The sequence below is a fragment of the Diadema setosum genome, chromosome 14 (assembly GCF_964275005.1).
Source record: "Diadema setosum chromosome 14, eeDiaSeto1, whole genome shotgun sequence".
Lineage (NCBI taxonomy): Eukaryota > Metazoa > Echinodermata > Echinoidea > Diadematoida > Diadematidae > Diadema > Diadema setosum.
The window spans coordinates 3,888,934-3,910,827 of NC_092698.1; the positions used below are offsets into that span (position 1 = coordinate 3,888,934).

Below are 21,894 nucleotides of genomic sequence, written 5' to 3' on the forward strand. Positions count from 1 at the left end.
TGTTTTTGTTTTTGTTTTTGTTTTTTGTCGGGTGATGTCCGGATTGTTCATCCGAAAATGAAAAGAAAGTGCGTACTAACGAACCTTCGGAATTAAAAACCTTATTTCGTTTTCGGACTGACGGACCTTTGGAATAGCGAACCTTTTTTTTTTCGGATTAACGAACCTTCGGGATAACGAATCGTATTTCATGTTCGGAATAATGAACCTTTGGAATAACGAACCTCATTTCATGTTCAGATTATAAGGAAACTTTGGGACAACGAACTGTAACCAATTTAATAAACTGTAACCAGCTTTTTGTTTTGTTTTTATTTTGTAGAGGACAATAAAAACATGCATATAATAATAATGCTATGTTAATAACACTCATTTCCTCAAAATTATGCTTTCTTGACACTTTTAATCTTTATCCAAATTTGAATGCCGATAAATTCAGATTCGAGAGGACAGTTGGGATATCGGTTGGTCCATATCAATGACCGAAATCAAAATTATACTCCAAAAGCTACTTTTAAGGATTATCAAGGTATCAAGTCATTAAGATATCAAGATATCAAGGTATCAAGAGATCTCGCATTGTTGATAACGTAAATCTTATGTAGCAAAATGTCATATGATACCATAATTCACCATCTATTAAGATATTGGTCTTAACGTGATGCTGTCACAAAACCTTTCTGACAACCTTATCACCTTGGAAATGAAATCTCATTTATAAACCAAACAGCATGATTTACAATTGAAAATGAAAACAATTAAGCACACAAATCAGATTCAAAGCTGAAGTGAAGGCAATCAAAAGACAAGAAGAATTATAAACGAAAAACAAAACACAATATAGCTTTCGTTTGTTACAAACTTATTATGTATACTACTGTACAAGTCAAGTACTAGAATCCTCGATTTGGTAGTATTTGTATCGGTATTATGTACAGGTTCGTATGACAATATCAGATCAATTCATTACATTTTATGTACACTATGAGTACTACCTATGTGTGTTTGTGCTTACTAGATAATAGGAATACAAAACAATCAACTCACAATCATACATCTATATTTTGAATTCATAGAATACAGGTACTGATCCCAACTAGCTCATTAGAGTACAGTGGCTTTCCCGATGACGCGTTAACGAAAACTAAACGAAAACTCTGTTTCCGTGTTTGAGTCTTTAAGTTGGAGATGGAATAAACAAAACGAAGCAATAGTCTTGAAAGTAGAATCAAAACGCCACTTCAAGAATGACTGAGATTACATAGTTGTACTGCAGAATTTTACAGTTTCGCTTGCTTTCCTGAACAAAGACACAGTCAGATATAGTATTAGTCGAGAAGAATGTTATTACCCATCAACAAATCGTTACTAAATGGCTGCGTATGGAATAATAAAAAAAAAAAAGTAGGTTACACGTGTTCGCAATTAATTATTCAGAAATTTTGCTGACAACCATGATGACCAGAATATCTCACTAACCTTTATAGGGGTGTCATTAATAGCTATTTGATAATCAAGGCAATCTGAAATGTAGACGTTGAACATATTCTAGGGCCAAGTCGCGACTCCCCCCCCCCCCCACCCCCCTTTCCATGCAGCATCTATTTGTATGCCAGCAAACCGTGCTTTTATTATTAAAGTAAGAATAAAGTTCTCCATCATTTTGTTGAATATGTTAGCACAATGCTTGTCCCGTTACGTAGCGTTTCTTTAATTTATCAACCAGTGCAACCTATGTGTGATGAAATCAACTTTCGCAATTTTTTTTTTGATATTGTATGCGATGAAGTAAGTTATACCTCATACCAACTAATTTTGTATATCATATCTGGATTATAGTTCTGTTGAAAATGGAGGACCATTAAAAATAAAAAAGTCAACTACACACAACCATCAAACAAACAAACACGAGTAACGGAATTTCAAAACGAGTTCTATCAGCCCGGATGAGGAAAGGAAAAGAAGAAAAAAACTAAACAAAATCTGACTTAAGTCTGACTTGAATGGCGCCATCTTTTGGACGCTCTGAGAATCAGAATGATCATGAATTGTTTGCAGTTAATTTGTAAAATAGTATTGGCCTACTTTCAGCAGCTCATGTGATTTGGGAGATACTGCTTGAAGACGATGCGAAATTTTCTCTTCATTTCATTCTTAATTTTAATTCTAATGTGAACACGCGTTATCATCAAGAAATGTTCGAGAGTGGATGTTCAGGGCTCTTAGTTTATGCATCAAATCTCCACTTAGTATTTTGAATAATTTTTGGTAAGAAGTACTCCTGTTCATAATTACAACACTTCTCAATACAAATGTTACATAGCTCATACAATTTTAGATCATAATTAATTGAACACTACTCTCTATACAGATGGCGTCCGAACAATGACAGAAAAAAGTAAACTTATAGAATACAGTATTATTGTTAGGCAGCATTTCAATGAATATTACCATTGTAGAACTTATCTCTTCTTATTCGGACCCAATTAACAAATTCAGTGGAGTAAAAGATATGAAATAGATCAATACACGAGTCGCAGTACCATAAATGATGATGTTGTAGTATCTTCAGTTGTCATATAATACACACTTTGATTTTGTCAACACAAGACACGTTGCAGGAAAAAAACAAACAAAAAGAAAAAAAAAATGATATTTAGGACATTCCTGCCAGACGGTACAGAATTTTATGTCAGCCTCACATTCTTTGTGGTCACATACAAATTCAGTCTAACCTGAACTCATTTCAATATCACAACTCATGATGTGATACGGTACAAGACGTGTTTCTAGGGGGAAAATGTTTTTGTTGTTTTCTTTTTCTTTTTTTTCATCAGCCTCAATTTTCTTTTGCCGTCTTTATATATATATATATATATATATATATATATATATATATATATATATATGAAGAGTTTGTTTGCAAAAACCGATAAGTCCATATTTGCCAAATGGAGATATTTGCGATTAAAGGTCAAGAAAAATAAAGAGAATAATAAGAAAATTTTTGCTTCTTTTGACCATAACTTCAAAAATATACCTTTATATGTAGTGACCAATATATCATTTAAAAGGTATTTTTGTGTACTTTGTGACAGAGATCGTACTTCAAAATCTTCAAAAATGGACTTATCGGTTTTTGCAAACAAACCCTTCATATATATATGGAAATACATCTAGAAGTGGTCCTTGACGTTATTGTCAGACGACGAGTCATCAATCCAAGTTTGCGAGAAAAAAATAAAAAAGGGGGAAGGGAAATGGTCCAGCTATTACCGTAGCATTCCGGCGAGTTATTACGATCCCATAAAATCTGCCATACTCGGCATCTGGTCCTGCTGGTTGGTCATGCTGCAGTTGGTCCCGTGTTCCCGCTTCCATTTCATTCGCCGGTTCTGGAACCAGATTTTGATCTGGCGCTCGCTCAGCCCCAGGCTTTGGGCGATCTCGAAGCGGCGCCTCCGCGTCACGTAGCGACTGAAGTGAAACTCCTTTTCCAGCTCCAACGTCTGCTGGCGAGTGTATGTCTGTCGCCCTCTCTTGCCATCTATGAGAGAATGATAAAGAAAAACACCATCGAAATAAGGATCCTGTTCTATTTTTCGTTTGTGTGTTGCTTTAGTTTTATGGCTGATTCTTAAGTCCTTATCAAGATCTTCCCACATGATATTAATTACCGTCGTTAGTATCATTCTTTGTCTTTCCGTTATGTCTTTTTGTTTCCCCTGCCCAATATTTGGAGCGTTCCTTAGCAAACGCGAAATAATCAAAAATCAATATCAGGCGAAGTATAGTTGAGCTAATCAGAACCGAGTATCAGAAGCAGCGTCCATGTAAAAAAAACAAAACAAAACAAAAACACACACACACACAAAACAAACGAACAAAACACAACCCCCCCCCAAAAAAAAAAACAAAAAAACACACACACACAAAAAAAAAAAACACACGTCATAAACAGTTACTGTAGAATGATTATGGTGGGACCCATTTTTGGCGCGCGTTACGCTACTAACAAATAAATGATTACAAGCGATTATAATATCTACAGTAAAATCTTTACATCGAACGATCATTATTCATTCTTGGTCGAATCAGAGCCAAGGTGGGCTGTCACATCATACCAACTCCAGAGAGAGAGAGAGAGAGGGAAGGAGAGAGGGGAGGGGAGGGGAGGGGGGGGGGGACTTGGTGGCCAATCATTACGACATACGTGTTACCAGCTATGATCAGACCACATCACACCACTGCGATATAAAAATTGATGATATTATAATCGTGCCTGATAAGAACCCTGTCACGTGATCGCTGTAGACGAGTGTCAATAGCAATTAACACCTTGACTCGATTATACCATTATTTCTACCACGCATGTGGAGGGTGGACCTTGGCATTGTAGCTTTGGATTACTCGGGGATGAGATGATAAGGAGAGGTTGAAATGAGATTCTTATCAAGTTCGATTTTTTTTTCCAGACAAAAAAAAAAAAAAAAAGCATACAAATATATAATATACATATTGACGGAAAACGCACATATGTTCCAAGATATAACAAAACAAACCAAAACCTTTCTTATGTGATTTTCATGGTTAGAGACCAGCAGCTTTTCATCATTTGATTGTTCCCATGATAGGTTCACATGAGAGGAACATGGAAAACATCTTACGAGGTTTTATTGACATGAAAGCTGTTTAACAGTAGTGGTTGGAATGTAGATTGTAGATATCTAAATCTGGAGATATGGTTACCTTCACACACCGTGTTTAATTAATCAATATTGTCAATGTCATCATAATTATTTCTACAATCTCTACTATAATGGTCATTCCTGTCGACTTGTATTTATTCCCAAACACTTCTTCAATCACAATTACCCATTTTTCTCAGAAATATCAAGTTATTCTCAGAGATTTTTATCTATTCAGTGTCGTCTAAACAAAAACTGCTTAATCACTGATTCTTCGATCGAACCAGTCTAACAAGAAGTAGATCCCCCCCCCCAAAAAAAAAGGAAAGAAAAAAGAAGAAGCTGTAGGTGGTTGGAAAGGACAGGAAAAGGACACTTAATGAGTGTGTGTGTCCATTGATTACAACATAACTTACGATAGCATTTTGTTCAGATCTAATTTACTGTTTTCATAATAGTTGATCCAAATTTGTCAAAATATATGTATGCTCTTTTGCTTCTCAGGCACTTGTGTGCAAGGACTATCAACAGACAAGGTCATTAGTGACGTCCTACTTTCTATTCAAAAATACCCTGTAGTTTCGGGAGACGTCCCGGAGAGTTTGCCTTTACTTTTGGCTTTAGTTATTCATGGTGGTTGGGAGAACGTCATGTGACACGTAATGAAATATGTGGAGGTGACACGTCTTCTTCTAAGTGAGAGTTGATTGATGTGATTAATCAGATATCATATTACCTCTGCGGAAAAATACAACGGAAGAAATGATAGTCAAAGCAGTTTCATCTTTGTGACATTTAAACGCAAAACGTGTTCGTCACTGTTTTCCTGCTTAACAGTCCAAATACATTTCAGTGTGTGGGTTAGACAAAGAATTTCATTCCAGAAACCAGCTTGGTGAAAATTTATCACAAAAAGCAACAGCAACAATTCAATCGATCAGTCTACCATCATGGTGCGATTTAAATGTCCGTGTTGCATTTCTTATTCCTTTTTATGCGAACAGATGGCAAAGGTTACAAGGTTACAAGGTTACAAGAAACAATTACTAAACAATTATAGATGAAGGATTATACACCTTGCCAAAATGGCCAGATATATAATCAAGTTTGCAACGGTAGACGGATAAACAAAATGTATCTTTCTAAAGTCATGACTTTTTCAAATATTGGTTGATCAAACACATAATTTCACGCTTTATTGCATTGTTGATTTGAGTATTTCTTTCTATACCTCATGATACATAAAATATTATGCGATTGTACTCAAGATAACGATACAATATGAGGGCACTACAATTGTATATTCATGATTTCTGTTGACAGAGTGTGATTCGTGTAAGCGTGTACAGGTTTCACCTCTTAAAAAGCAATATTTTTATTTCACACTTAATGTAATGCGGCCATAGAACTTTCATTTAGGACAACGCCTGTTTGAATGACACCCATTGCTAAAACCAAACAAAGAAAACAAAGAAAACAACACACATGCACACACACGCTGAGCAAAATAGCTAATCATATATCACTTCATTTTACCTGCAAGTTATGGTTTAAACAGACGAGATCAACGACATGAAAATGACTACGCCTGGTTGTAAGGCTAATGATCTCGAGGGAGAATGTGGATATAGCCATTAGCTATATATTCCCTCCGACATCGCACGCATCCCCCGGCGCGCGAAAATAGATACACCGCGCATCGCTCGCCGTGCACCGCGTAACCCAATATGAAAAGATAAGCACGAGTGCGGAGTTCCGCATCTTTAGGGGCACTTGGCGCTCGGGGTAGCGAGCGCTCATCGGGAGTACTACGAAGATGATGCGACGGCGGTGGGCAAAAGATGGCAGGGCAACCCTGCATCAACCCCAGCCGATGACAGAGAAGTCGTAATCAAATTAATTACGGGCTGCCCGATTGATGGTCGGACCCTGATAGATTTATTGCGCAATATCTCGCCTGAAGTGTCTGATATTGTCGCTCAAGTTCATACCCATCCTTCTTCCGATGGATGGGTTCAGAGCAAGCAGGCAAAACGTGCTGACTACGCCGCGCACACGGAGTTTATTGATTTTACACTCACTCTAAACCCACAGTGCATCTTCTCTTGATTCACTTCCTTTCAGACAAAAAAAAAGTAATAATAAAATAAATAAATAAATAAATACATAAAGAAATACATGACCTGTATTTCAGTGATTTCATTTTGGGATTGTCTGGTACCAAACAAGGAAAACTTTGATTTCTCTTTTTTACTTTAGCACTGTATTCATTATTTGCCAATCAAGCAGAATGTACAGTGCACCCAACCACAATCGTTACATATATATAAATATAAATATAAATATAATATATATATATATATATATGTATATATATATATATATATATATATATATATATATATATATATATATATATATATATATATATAATATGACGCAATCAATGTAAGTGGACACAGTCATCTAATAATCCAGAAGTAGAACGAAACACTGCGTTATTATACGTGAGATGAATACTACATGAGGATGAAGTGACATGAATGTTACCTCACACTCTTTTATTGCACACTTTGTTGGCAGATATGAGCGCAGGCATTGGTAACATTGTTGAAAAGACAAAGATGATATGGAAATTTGTATACATATATATATATATATATATATATATATATAATATATATATATATATATATATATATATATATATATATATATATATATATATATATAGTACTGACAAAGAGTGCTCTCGATAATGGTGATATCACTACAGATTATTGCTGTTACTATTACAATCGTCGTCACCAAACTGCTTTTCTTTTTCTTCTTCTTCTTCCTTTTATAATCATTATTATCTTTGTTTTATTATTATTATTATTATTATCATTATCATTATTATTATTATTATTATTATTATTATTATAAATACTATTGTTATTATTATTATTATCATTATCATCATTATTGTAATAAATACTATTATTATTATTATTATTATTATTATTATTATTATTATTATTATCAGTATTATCAGTATTGTTATAAATACTATTGTTATTATCATTATTATATCATCATCATCATCATCATCATCATTATCATTATTTCGCAGTGATACCAGCATCTTATGGTATTTGTTTGTGATGAATCGTTACAGTTCTTCTTTATCATTAGCAGAGAGACGAATATCTGAAAGAGTCCTTTTGACAGTGTGTTCTTTCGGGTTGCTTGTTTATCTACTCTTCGTCTGTTAATGAAAATCGAAATGGTATTAAGTTAACCGAAGAGCAATGGATCGCCGTAGTCCTACAGGTGTCAGAGCATCAAAAACAATATACATACAAACTGGATTTCTTAGTTTTATGTCTATAAAAACCTGGTGTGTTTAGTGTAACCATTTTGGAGGCAAGTGTCTTTATGCGCCACACACAAGAGGGAGAACTTTAATATTACTGAACGCTATAGTGCATCTTAATCCTTTCCGTCATTCCTCTGTAAAATCCAGTTTATTTGACAGTCTATTTGACGGTCTATTGGACTGTATTTTAGCCAGAACATCAACATATACTACTGCTACTACTATACCACTACTATAGCTGCTGCAGCTACTACTACTACTAGTACTACTACTACTACTACTACTACTACTACTACTACTACTACTACTACTACTACTACTACTACTACTACTTTTATTTCTAACTAATTACTTCTTAGCAAATTGCAATTGTATTTTTTTTTATTCTTGTTTTGGAAGCTTCCTTGGTGCTTCTTTTTTCTTCTTCGTACCAGCTATACCTATTTTTATATCCTTTTTTTTTTTTGTTGAGCTGTTTAGATGAACTCGCTTTATGCTATCTATTTTTTCTTTCATTTTTTTAATATTTCAGGAAAATGAAACCTTCTTTCAACTCAACTAACATGTAACTCTTTCTAACCATTACTATATATGTTTACATACCTCAGTCTTTGGCAGCCATATGTCTCAAAAACACAAAAGGTACCTCCCACGCTAAGTAACGTTATAAAAAATAAGAATAATGATGGTATCAATATTGAGAATAATATCAACGAAATAAGCACACAATCATTGACTACCACTACTACTACTGTACTTCTACTAACAACGATAGTTACAATGAAAATCATAATGACATTATTGACTCAAGGTAAGCTATTACCATGACATAAAAAATGAACAAATTGATAGGATCGACGTGCACCGAAATTATATCAAAATCACTCTATATTAATGCTTATATTCCTACTTTACATTCAAATCGTGTCCGGCAAACGATGCATTAATCCCGTTCTAATAATAATCCAAATGTAGCATTAATACAAAGGAATCTTGATTGTGTTTTCACTTCCCGTTAGTTTAGACGAAAGGAATAAAATCGAATATTTTGCCGTGTTTCTTTAAGGCTTCAGAGCGTTCTGTGGAGTTGCGTCTCTTTACATTGCGAGCGAATGACAAAGACCCGTTACTATAGAGAGAAGGAAAAAGACGAGGAAGAAGAAGAAGAAGAAGAAGAAGAAAGGCGGTTAATGGAGGGTATCATATGATAAATTTCCGACATTAATAATAATTTCATTTCACGTGTGAGCGGACAGCCGACCATCGGGGAATAGACCGGAGAGCGCCGCGGATGACTCGGGGGGCTTTCGGATCGGCAGCGCTCTTTGCCACAAGCGTGGAACGTGGGTATATCTTTTTGAGGACCGGCGCAAATTCGCATTATCCTAAGGAACAGATGGATGAAGGGACTTAAAATCTTCCCTCAATTCATAAATCAACAATATAAAACGAGCGCTTCAATGTTGATATGTCAGTATCCAGGTGTCATTTGTAAAACGTCTTTGTAAATGTCATGTTGCGGTAAAGACGAAGTGCACCCCAAACATATTGACATTATTTTGTTGTTGTAAGTTTATGCATCGTTGTTTATCCCAATGATTTTTCAACACAATGGAAGGTGCTACCGTTCCCACAAATACACACAGACCCACATCCTGCTACATTGATAAAACAATTGCATTTTTTGTCATTTTTTTGTTGTTGCAAAAGTGCTTGCTCTGATAGGCCTGTGTGAATAGGCGCCTGTGCAAGAAATGTATATTTGAATATCAAGCTATCTTTCAATCCATTTGTCTCTCTGTCTCTATACCACATCGTCTGCTTACATCGTTCACGCAATGTGCCATTCTTATTGCATCTAATTTGTTTATGTGTGCGTACGTGTGTGTGTGTGTGTGTGTGTGTGTGTGTGTGTGTGTGTGTGCTGTTTCTAACGCCATTTGTCATTTGTACCATCCGGTTTCAATATCCGTTCTTAATGCATCTCTCTAACCTGCAAAAAAAAAAAAAAAAAAAAATCTAAAGATGTTTCCCTATTATAGACGTTTCTCCATAATTTTTACTTTTCATATTCTACATTCCTGGGCTTGGAACAATTAACAGTACTGTTATTGATCTTTCATCCTTGGGTGACACACGTGGGAATTTAAAAAGCAACTCCGGGTTATGACGTAACAGGATACACACCACCTTTCATGCTATGCACATCGTTATTAACAAAACAGGAAGAAAACAACGTCATGTTTCCCGCGGAATATTTATAAGAGAATAACGAGAACAAACTGAAAATAATTCCAATGAAAAGAGCAACGTCAAAGAGTCAGGTGAAACGTTAAAAAATGATAACCGAGTATGTAGATATCAAAGAGATTTCGAACAACATTATCAACCTTGAAAATAAAGGGATCGGTGAGTGTATTAACAGAACCTTTAAATCAAGCATGCGTTAATTTTTATCATTGCTTGCCCATGTTGCCTGAGGAAACATCTCATTTATATCGGACATACTTTCCCGTCCAGCAACTGCGCTTGAAATGAGCTCATGTTAACCGTCACGTTTGATGCCGCTTTACATCTTTTCTCCCTGTCATGATACATCCATCTTCCTACCGACTGCAAACATTAATTTCATCCATATCCTCACATTAAGTACTGTCGCAATTCCTTAGATAGCCACTTCAGATTACCCTAGAAACAGTAAGATTGGGTCTTCAATGTTGCCCTACTTCCTTTCTGGTAAGGGCAGCCGTATTAATACCACCCACCGATACTCATGCATTTTCGTTGGTCGCACACGCATTACGGAAGAGAAGGTTCCATCACCATCGTTCATTTTCAACGCATTTTTGTTTTTCTCCAGTACAATTATTGTGTGTACTACAATTTGATTTCATTGCCTCTCACTCAGCAGCTCAGCTCTAATCATTTTTTTTTTCTTTTTGTTGTCATTATCATTATCATCATCATTATCATCATCATTCTTATTACGAGGCATTTAGATACGCTGTGCATATTTCAACTATATCACAGCTTTTACAAAAGGTACATTTACAATTGAAATGAATGAAATATGTAAAATCATTACAACTGAGAAAAATGTAAAATTCAATGAAACTGTCTACTTCCAACTTTCGTATCAAATTTAAAATTCTACATGTGAAGACAGATAAATACATACAATGAAAAACATATCATCGAAATCTCATCCTGGTTTATACGAGGAGGTGGGATGGAGAATATACACACCTCTGCCTGGATACAAATGATGATACTAAACAAAGCTCCTCCATAACAATAAACAGCTACTACAAATAACGCACCACTTTAAAACACCTGTCAACAAAACTCCGACAGCAACTGGTAAGATTTCGATTTAAATAGTTTACTATAAGGTAAACCTTTTGAAGACCTTGATACTATCTGTCAAAATATACACACAAACGCAGAGAGAGAGAGAGAGAGAAAGAGAAAGAGAGAGACGGACAGACAGAGATAGAAATGCAAATATCTGGAAAAGATGATGTCAAAGAAGAACGCATAAAGATTCTCCAGGAAATTAGGTAAAGTATACTCAAACGTGAGTGTGTGTATTCAAAATCGGCAATCGTTCTGTATGCAAATTAAGATGTAACTAATGTAATTATATTACAGATGTATTGTATATTTAATAAAAATGATGATAATTGTTGAAAGTATACTCCTGTTATTTTGTACTACGTTTGTGAAACTGCAGAAAGTTGATGTATTTGAAAAAAAAATGGCATACAGAGAATAAATCACATCAAATCAAAATCAGGTTTTATAATTTATATTATTTCTATAGATAATCACATCAGAAGTGAAGCGAAATACAGTGTATATTCATTCTTTGAAATTTTCTACTGCTTTCGTGATTCTTTAATTCGGGTTTTTAATTTTGTTTTTGTCCTTTATTCAGATCTTAGGTTATGTCAAGAAACGTCTTTGTCATAGACTTGAATGAAAGTGCAAAATACAACAATGTGATTGATGACTTCTCAAACCTGTGCTAAGGCTCTGAATATTTCAAAGAGGGTCTTGATGATTGAATCCCTAAATGCTTTACGTTGGAACTGTGTTTTGTTGTAACAGAGTTATGCCAGATTGATTTATGGTGTTCTCAAATAGCAACACATACTGGAATTCTGCTGGCAGAATTAAACACATAATTTTTCATCTGCTGTCATTGTGAGCTCTCACAAAAAAAGAAAGAAAGAAAGAAGGAAAGAAGCAGTAGGTGACGATTGACAATGAAAAAACATATTGTAAATTACGACTTAATAAACTTTTGGTCTGACGGGTAAAACCACGTTTAATCTCTCGAGCCGATTCCACGCTTTGGCCATATTTCATGTTGTGAATTTCTTTCGCATGAGTCATCTATTGAATGGGAGCGACATGTTCTTTTAGAACGTCCACGCAATGTCATTTGCAGATAACATGATGGATCAGAACAACTAAAATTTTTGTTAAATGGAAATCGCTTTGAAAAAAGGATTCTCTCATAGATTCTCTTCTATTCTTTTTCTGTTTTTTTTTATAAGCAACTTCTGATCTTGTTACTGCAATGTGGAATGGTTAAATTTCAGTCGATAGTGATTGTTATAGGTTTTCCCGGTCAATTTCATACTTTTGTCATTCAAGTTCCTATTCCGAGCATTCGATTTCACGCATTCCACGCTCGCAGCACTGAATCAGCAATCAAATTCAAAATCCGGTCATTCGAATTCACTATCCGAGCATTCAAATTCACTGTCGGAGCATTCAAATTCACTATCGGAGCGTTCAAATTCACTGTCGGAACTTTCAAATTCACTATCGGAGCATTCAAATTTAAGAGAGGAGCACGCATTTCATCAATGAGCAGTCAAATTCATGTCAAGCTGGCGACGGAATCTCGTCGGTCATTCAAATTCGTGAATAGGCAACTATGTTCCAAATAACTGCATTCAATTTAAAAGAAGTCCTGAATTTAGTTAGTTTGGGGTCGTGTATGCATGTATTTCTCATTTTGCTTTGAATATATTGGGATTTATGATGATTATTTATTTTGCAGCAGAGATCCACCTGTTCACTGACAATTTTGAACTCGCGCTTAGCAAATAGGAACATACAGGCACATGTCCCTCGGATTGGACATAAAATGGAGGTCCCATGTGTAAGAGAGTCACAACTCATGCACGTAAAAGATCCCACTTCGTTTATTCATCGCAAAGAGCAGAACATCATCGGGACCCCATATTATAGAAGACCAGCTTTTGCAGCTGAATATGGGTTATCCAGCCATCTTGTTTGATGGAAAACGAAACAAACAAACAAAAATTAGACACTGTATAGGCCTACAGACGAGCCTAATACGGAGGGTTGGTTGACACTTTCGAGGAAAAAAAACAATTTCGACTATATTGAAACTGATACTTTAACATTTTATACGTGCTGTTTGTTGTGTATTGCTGTCTTATTGATTTACTTTGCGGGACTATGTGAGATCATTGTGTGTCAGTTTGTCTTTAAATTGATGAATTGTCATTATCATGATTATGTGGTTGGTGTTGGGGCGTTGTCAGCATGCAGTATCACCAAGAAATATGATTACTAGTCGTTGTGTTGTTTGGATGCACTGCTGATTGGACATTGCAATTTGAAATTTATTGAGATGAAAAACAAAGAATACATGAACAGAGAACAATATAGAACCTGTAAACAACCATAATTACACTAAATGCAAGCCTTTATTGGTTGTGTTGGCCCTTTTCCCTTTCTTAAAAGTCTACTCCATTTTCCTCGTTAAGTTGATTGCACGAAGTAGGAACTTGATCGCCTAAAAATGAATTTGAACTCTCCAAACAAGCTCATTGGGACTATCACGTGACTATCGCATGAATTTGAATGCACGAGTAGGAAAGTCGGTGCTCGCATTTTGAAATTGAATGCCCAATCGTGAATTTGGTTTCACGAAAACGAAATAGAACGCCCATATATGAAATTGATCGCTCGAATTCTGAATTTGAATGCCCGAATATTTTCGCGTGCGTGCGCTGCGTGAATTTGAGTGCACATTAATGAATTTGAGTGACAAAAGTATGAAATTGACCGGGAAAACCTATATTATACGCTAACGATGAACGGAAAAGAAGCTGTGGTACCCTTTATTTTGTTTTTCTTCACAAAATGTCGTCGCTTCACAACACTTACAACTGACAGTAATTTCAAATCAATATAGTTTTTTTTTTTCATAAGGGATGCTGGCTGTCAAAACTCCTGGGACTATCTCAAATCTTACACTCTCGTTGCTCTGCAAGTATAGGGCCTACTGTATAGAGAGGAATGCAATGTTCTATCTAAAATGACAAATCGAAACAGCGAAATAATAAGAAGAAGAGAAACAAACGACCAAGCAAGAATTTTGATCTCACGAATTCATTTTCTTCTGCTTGGAATAAGGGGGAAAAAAGTAAACAGCTGCGTGTATGGAAGTCTTGCCTTGTGACGGCGGAAGCTGTTCCTTCCTAAAAAATATTCCTCGTTCCTCTTTTTGAGTGCCCGTCGCAAAAAGCCGATACAGAGAGGTCCGAGCGCTCAAGCTTTCTCCGGCCAGCCCGCGCGCCACGGGCGTACGCGAGGATGACGAGATAACATGTGCGCCGCTCCACTCAAGCACGCCCATCAAAAATTCATATCGCGGAGGACTTGTAGCGAGGAGAATTCCCTCCGATGCCCACGCGTGAGTGCTCGCGGACAGGAAATATTGTATTCCCGCTGTAACCTTGATCTCGTGGCTGATGTCCACACCGAGAATGAGCGGAAAGCGCCCAACAGATTTCATTTTTGCAAATCTTTGCTATCACTACATAATTATATGCCTACTTTGGCACAATTATGATAATGATGATAACTATATAGATGAAATTACTATACTATTAATAACAATAAGTATCATAATAATGATGATAATAGTGATTATCAATAAGGAAGATCATAATGATAATGTTACTGAAAGTGATAATGATAATGCTAATGATCAAAACCGCAGAGAAAGAAAGCGTTTTGCCTAAGAGGAAGACATGTATACACTTCAGAAAAAGGGTGCCAAATTTCTATAGTTGGAGATATTCGACACTGTTGACGGCAAGTAAGTCATTTGTTTGAGTGTAGAATGCACATTTTACTGCTGCAAGTGTTTTATGATAGGATTTAAATGTGTGTCTCTCTGTGTGTTTGTTCTGATTTGATATGTTATAACTCGCTGAAAGTCTTGTCATGTATAATCGATTTCCGGCTGTTAGTCATGTCATTTGAAGTTTTGTAGATTCTACCCCGTCTTTATACTGATTTAGCGGAGGTAATTACAGTTCGATCATCAATACAAAAAGAAACAAGTAAGGGAAAAACCTAGTATGTAGCAATACAAAGTATAAAAATGATACAACCACCTTCAATGTGAAATCACATTTCAAACCTCCATTTACAACAATGTAAACTTCGTGAATATCCCCTTCCCTTTCCCTTTTGCCACTGAATAATCTGTCTCCTTATTGATGTTCATATTTTTAAAACCTTGGAAATCTGGAATTTTGTTTTCTCTGAAATTTGAAAAGGTAAATAATTGTAGTACTTGAAAATGAGGAATATACAGTAAGATACAGTACTAATCTTTGGTTGTGTAGATTTGTAATCGTGAGATATTGATGATGCTCATATCATTATCATATTATCAGTGTGTAGAATTATTGGGCGTAACATCACCATTAACAGAGAACTGGATGTTATCAAGAAACAACTATCCAATTTACAAATCACGTTTTGTTTTTATGCAACCACATCCCCTTTCCTAGGAAGTAAAAAAGAAAATAAAACAAAGCAAAACGAAATACCTTCCAGGGTTATTGCAACGTGATAACTAGAATTTATTGCAAAAGGGGTACATTTTCTCTATACGCTCTATTTTCATTTCACGAACAAAGTGAAGATATCCGTGAAAATCACTGGGGGATTGAAAAAGGCCCATCGCCATTACTTCATTTAATTTGTATAATTTGCTATTACACCGGACTATCATGTTTTGATGATATTACCCGAAACCTTAACATTTAATAACATTTTGAACAAAAATAAACAATAAACAAAATGACACTGGGTACATAATATATCATAATCGAAACAAAACATTGCTCAATGAGATGCAATCTTTAAATGCAGAAGGCGAGATATCATGAGCAGTTGCTCGAAAGTATAGCAACCCTCCCCCGTTATATATGATATCATAAATCATACGTATGGATGTAGAGGATTCAGTAAGTAAATGTCATTATAATGCTAAATTGCCACACTGTATGATTGCAAAGGAATTGCATATGCTTGTGTTGTTCGTACAAAGAGTACTTTGCAAAAATAGTAATATTGCCATTGGTCGAAGAATGAACATCAGAGAAAAATCTTGCATCATTTAACAAAACTAAAACAGAAAGCATACTCAGGTCTTAAAGTTGAAATCAATCATTTAAACGGTTAGATTTCAGCAGGAAGTGCTTCTTCACTGGGGCCTGAACAGAGAAGACAAAAGAGGCAGCTTTTACGTCATGTTTTACATACATGGGTAACGTATTCCATACATTTGAAGAAACTGCTTCCATTCTTTTATTCGAATGTATCATATCTATGAATTAGTCATTAATTATCAAATTTCTGTAATCTTGTTACCTATCATTTGTTTTTTTTTTTCAAAATGAGGAAAATATCTGCACAAGCGTTGTTTTTTTTTTCTAATTTACATGATAATCATTGTCATAGTTGTTATTTTTGTCATTGCTTCGATTCATTCGTTCATTTTTTTTCATTAAACTGAATGATTTGTATTTCTTACAAATTGTTAACAATATGTTATTTATAAATTGTATCCTTTCTATTTGTATTCAATTTTTGTTGGATGGAAATAAAGACACAATTGAATATTTTACAAGAAATAATAATCCCCTCATATTTGCTATCTTCCTGATTACTTTTCTGACATTTTCAATCTGTCAGTAGTGACATTTCAAAATGGCAAGGTTCACAAACTAACTTCTTCAATCAGAATTAGGTGTAGATGTTTGTACATCTCGTTGTTACTGTCATTGTAGAAGTATTTTTGCCTCAAAAGTTTAAAGCCACCTTTAAAGCATCCATTTTTCATGCTGAATAATTGAATTATGTAAGTTTCTTTACCACCAAACTGTACTGTTTTTTCTGTCCCTTTCCTTCTTAGCGCGCATGGGGATAATTAGTAATATTGTAATGTGCGCTTTATAAAAAAAAATGATTGTTATTATTTTCATTAGATTGCGAGAATTCACCTGTTGCGTTGAAAATATCGTTAGACAAGTATTTTAATAGATATACACTGCACGGCATGCGAGCAGAATTCACCATCCAACAAGCATGGGAATTGACATTTAAGTCTTATTTATTTCTCTTAATACAAAATGTTCCTTCTTCATATGTACACGATGGTGATACGGCATGTGCTCTTGCGACAACAATACTCCAGTCGTATTTTCTTCAAGGACTTTGCGTTAGGGTTAGGGTTGTGATAGAGTTCTAGGTTTATATAAATATAGTTCGGTGTGGAGATTAGGATCATGGTTAGGGCTATATTTGAGGGTAGAATCTATGTTTGGCTTTAGCGTGCAGATATTTCACGTGAACAATTGTCGCAGGAGCAAATGTCATGGAACCGTAAACGATGCATACATTTAAATGCCTTGTTTTGACTTTTCAACGTTTCGTAAAAAGAATATATTATATGTGGATATCGTTTAATAAATTCATCCGTTTATTTATTTATTGATTTCTATGCCCAATAATCTGTTCTCTTTTGTAGCCACAGGGACCTTTTGTGGTACCAAGGAGGTATCACACACCCCCTTGGTATAGCATCAATTGGAGGCAATGTGTTGTTGTTCACCTCGGAACATCGTTACTTTTTCTTTTCCTCAGGGCGGCCGCGGCTCGAGTATATTGAACTTGTCGGTATGAGGTCACGACAGCATTCGGCAATGGACGCGTCTGTAAAATTACGACCTCGTCGCCCACACCTGGGAATACGGAGTGTAGACACAAAGAGTGGGATGGGGAGAGACGGGGTGAGAGATCGGGAGAGGGGAAGAAAGAGAGAGGAGGAGAGGGAGACATTGGGAGGAGTGAATGCGTTGTGGGATTGGGGAGAGAACGGAGGAGGCCAGCCGGTCTCGCACGGTGAACCGACTCACATCAAACACACCGCCGCAACCCTTTTCTACCCAGCGAGACCCTCATGTATTTTTGATTTCTTTGACGATACGTACACAGTCGGGCATCCAAACCAAAACAAACATCATTCCATCTCCATCTGCGTGCACTTGGCACGGAATAAACCTAATCTGACACAAACGAATGATAGATTACATGTTTAGTGACCAATCGCCGTATTTGTGGGGCTCCCAACTAGGACGGCGTACGTGAGCGAAACGGAGTATTTCACCCGTGTCCCCTGCATCCACTCCCCCCTAGCCTCCATGTGTAGCGAAAACAATCATATCCTTCCTCCGCCACTTTCTCCCTCTCTCTTTCATCTCCTCTTTGATCTTCCCCTCTCTCACCGTTCTTTCTGGGACTCTTTTGTGATTTGGAAGGGGTGGGAGGGGGGGGGGGGTGAAGAGTTCCGATGAATAATGCAGCATTTTTTGGTAAATATGGCGAGACACGTTTTCTAGCCGCATCAATTCACACGACGCGTGGCGGAATAATAATTAGCGGTGAAAGGACAACACGACACGACTGACGATAGGCCCCGGACCACGTTACCAGACGTGCCTCCATGGACGCAGCCTGGTGGATTTAGCTAGAGGCGGTGTGTAACCCCCCTCGCGAGCGAGCGCCTGCTCGATTGGCCCTGCTGTGTGACGCATTGGTAGTCGAGCTGAATGCGAGAGGAACTGGCAGGGGGAAATTGCGAGTGAAAGATACACTTTCGGCATGAATTCGTAATTAGTCCTAAGGCAAATATGTCTCTTTCTGTTTCTCCCTCACTCCTTGTTTTATCTTATTATGTTCTAGCATTCCTGGCCATTTATGTTTCTCTTGACAGTATATGAATCGGCTATCAATTATTACATTCATTTATATATATATATATATATATATATATATATATATATATATATATATATATATATACATACATATGGTATACACATTTAATTGTGCATTGTGTCATATTTAATCATATTGCATCATTGTATATAGAATAACGTTATGCATCCTCGGCATCGAGCACGAAGATAGCCCTAACGAAGTACATAATATATTTATTATATTTATATACATGTAATTATGATTATGGTTATATATGATTAATATATGTAATTACGCATACATCGGATATGCATGTATAAACAAATCATAGAATATTTCAGTCTCATTATGATTATATATATATATATATATATATATATATATGTGTGTGCGTGTGAGTGTGTGTGTGTGTGTATATACATCCCATTTGATATAATGTCATCCTCTTCGGTTGGTTGTCTCAAAGACACTGTTGTGATTGCTCAATTTCAAGAAATTGGTCGAAGTTTACTGAAAAAAAAAAATCAAGCATATACAAACTTCAAGAATTATACTGTCATTGTAAAGAGATCTTCAAAATTAATATCACCATGATAGGCAGATTGACACGTTCTTCCACGACAGCAGGATTATTGAATTTGTATACCTTTAATTATTATGACGAAGAGTACCCCTCTTCTTCTCTCTATGCCAATCTCTTATCCCACACCTTACTCTCATTTCTCCCCCCTTTCTATCATAATGGTTCAATTTTGTTTGTAATCTACTGAAAGTGCAAAATACCATTTTGTTTTTGGTATCATGTTTGTGCAAATAGATGTACAAGTTATATCTAATGGATGTCCCGGAGAATAGCTTTTAAACATTGTTGAGCAATTCCTTTAAAGAACGCAAAAACAAACAAACAAACAAACAAACAAACGGGGAAATAACAGATATCTAGGCATCAAAAACAATAGCGAAAATAATCATACCATAGAAACTACTATAATTATACTCGTAGTTTTAATAGCCACTGACCTAGTTATGACATTACGAAAATAAGTGTCGTTTGCATGAGAAACAAAAATCAACAGATATACTGATACGCAAAATAACTACCGAGTAAACAAGCTGAAAGATAAGTAGAATTATGTTTATATATATCTATCTATATATATATATATATATATATATATATATATATATATAGTACAATATATAGTAGGATGGAAGGCGTTGCTTTATTAGTGACTTAGCTGGACAGTCTGTTTCGGCCGAAGCCTCGTCAGCATCCATCCTACTATATATTGTACTACATGGGCTCCTAAATAGTTGAGCACTGTCAGCCATATTGCAGTTCACACTCTACTTACGTATATATATATATATATATATATATATATATATATATATATATATATATATATATATATATATTTCAATTACAGAAGAAGAAATTTGTAAAAAGAATAATCCTCATTGATTGTCAGTTAAACAAATATTGCATAACTGATGATTGATTGCAAACGACTATAGTCAATTACATAGTAAACGATTGCATTTTCCATTACGGAAAAAAAAAAGAATGATAAGTGAATCATCTGAATTGATAGTGAATAAAACGACTGCATAATTTATAATTCAGTGGTGATAATGAAAACAACAGTATTAATGATAAGGCATTTAAACATAGGCTAATAATGTCACAATGTCCATGATGGCCAATAATTATCATAGTTGAAATACAATATCGTCATCGTCGTCATTACTGTCATCATTATTATCATTTATCACTATCATAGAGAATGTAGGATCCGGAGCTTAATCTTTTCTCCTTCCGACGCCTGGTGTCAGTGATCTGATTCTGTTTTAAAAACATGCATGTACACTCCGCGTTGTTAATATACTGGTAGCCACCGTTTGCAAAATGATGCAAGAATTTCCAACAGAAAATTGACACAATCTAAAAAAATCACAAACAAACAAAAACATACAAACAAAAACCAACCAAACAAACAAACACAGGAACTATTATGTTAATAATAAGGTCTTATTCATCCAGGGTAGCCTCTCTCCATTGTTGCCACTGCTCTACCAGAGGGCCCTACCATTATTATTACCCTAAAGCGTTGCCAGGTACGCCGGGTACCCATTTATACACCTGGGTCGAGAGGGACATGGTGGGTTAGAATATCTTGTCCAAGGACGTAAGCACTGGGAGGGAATCGAACTCGGGTCCTCCGATTGGGAGTCGGGAGTCTTATCCACTATGCCACAGCGCCCCACTTGTTATTATGTTGTTCAGCAATGTAGGATACTTCAGCTTGAGACGCCTGTCAAAGATGGCTAGCATCCAAGATGGGTCTTAAGGGACAATGAACTACTTACAGAAAGCCGCAACTTTTGTTTTTGTTATTTCTTTGTAACATTCTGCTCTCATAGTAACTTTGCTTTATATAAATTAATCCCATGATGAGAATTCGATTCAATCTCAATATTTATTAATAGAAAGTAGGGTCTCATTTTACAAGACGGGGCTCCTGCACCAAGTTTTTGTGACTGCTTACAGAATAGCAAAGGTATATTGTGTCGGATGAGTCATTTATTTGAGGTATCTTCTCATATAATTTTTTTTTCTTCAATGATGTTTGACTAATAATCATGGATTACTAATATTGGTTGCTGAAGACGAAGTTTGTAGCTGCCATCGCGCCTCTTTTGTATTTTTTTTTTTACATTAAAATCAAACATATA

At 35.8% G+C, this 21,894-nt stretch overlaps 1 protein-coding gene across 1 annotated transcript in view; it reads right to left on the reverse strand.

The window, feature by feature from the left end:
- Positions 1-3,296: 3,296 nt before the first annotated feature.
- Positions 3,297-21,894, reverse strand: part of LOC140238084 (homeobox protein Hox-B7-like) — a 37,285-nt gene continuing 18,687 nt past the window's right edge. Inside the window, exon 2 of the mRNA XM_072318009.1 lies at positions 3,297-3,547. Within this exon, the coding sequence (XP_072174110.1) occupies positions 3,297-3,547 (251 nt within the window). The remainder of the gene's footprint in view (positions 3,548-21,894) is intronic.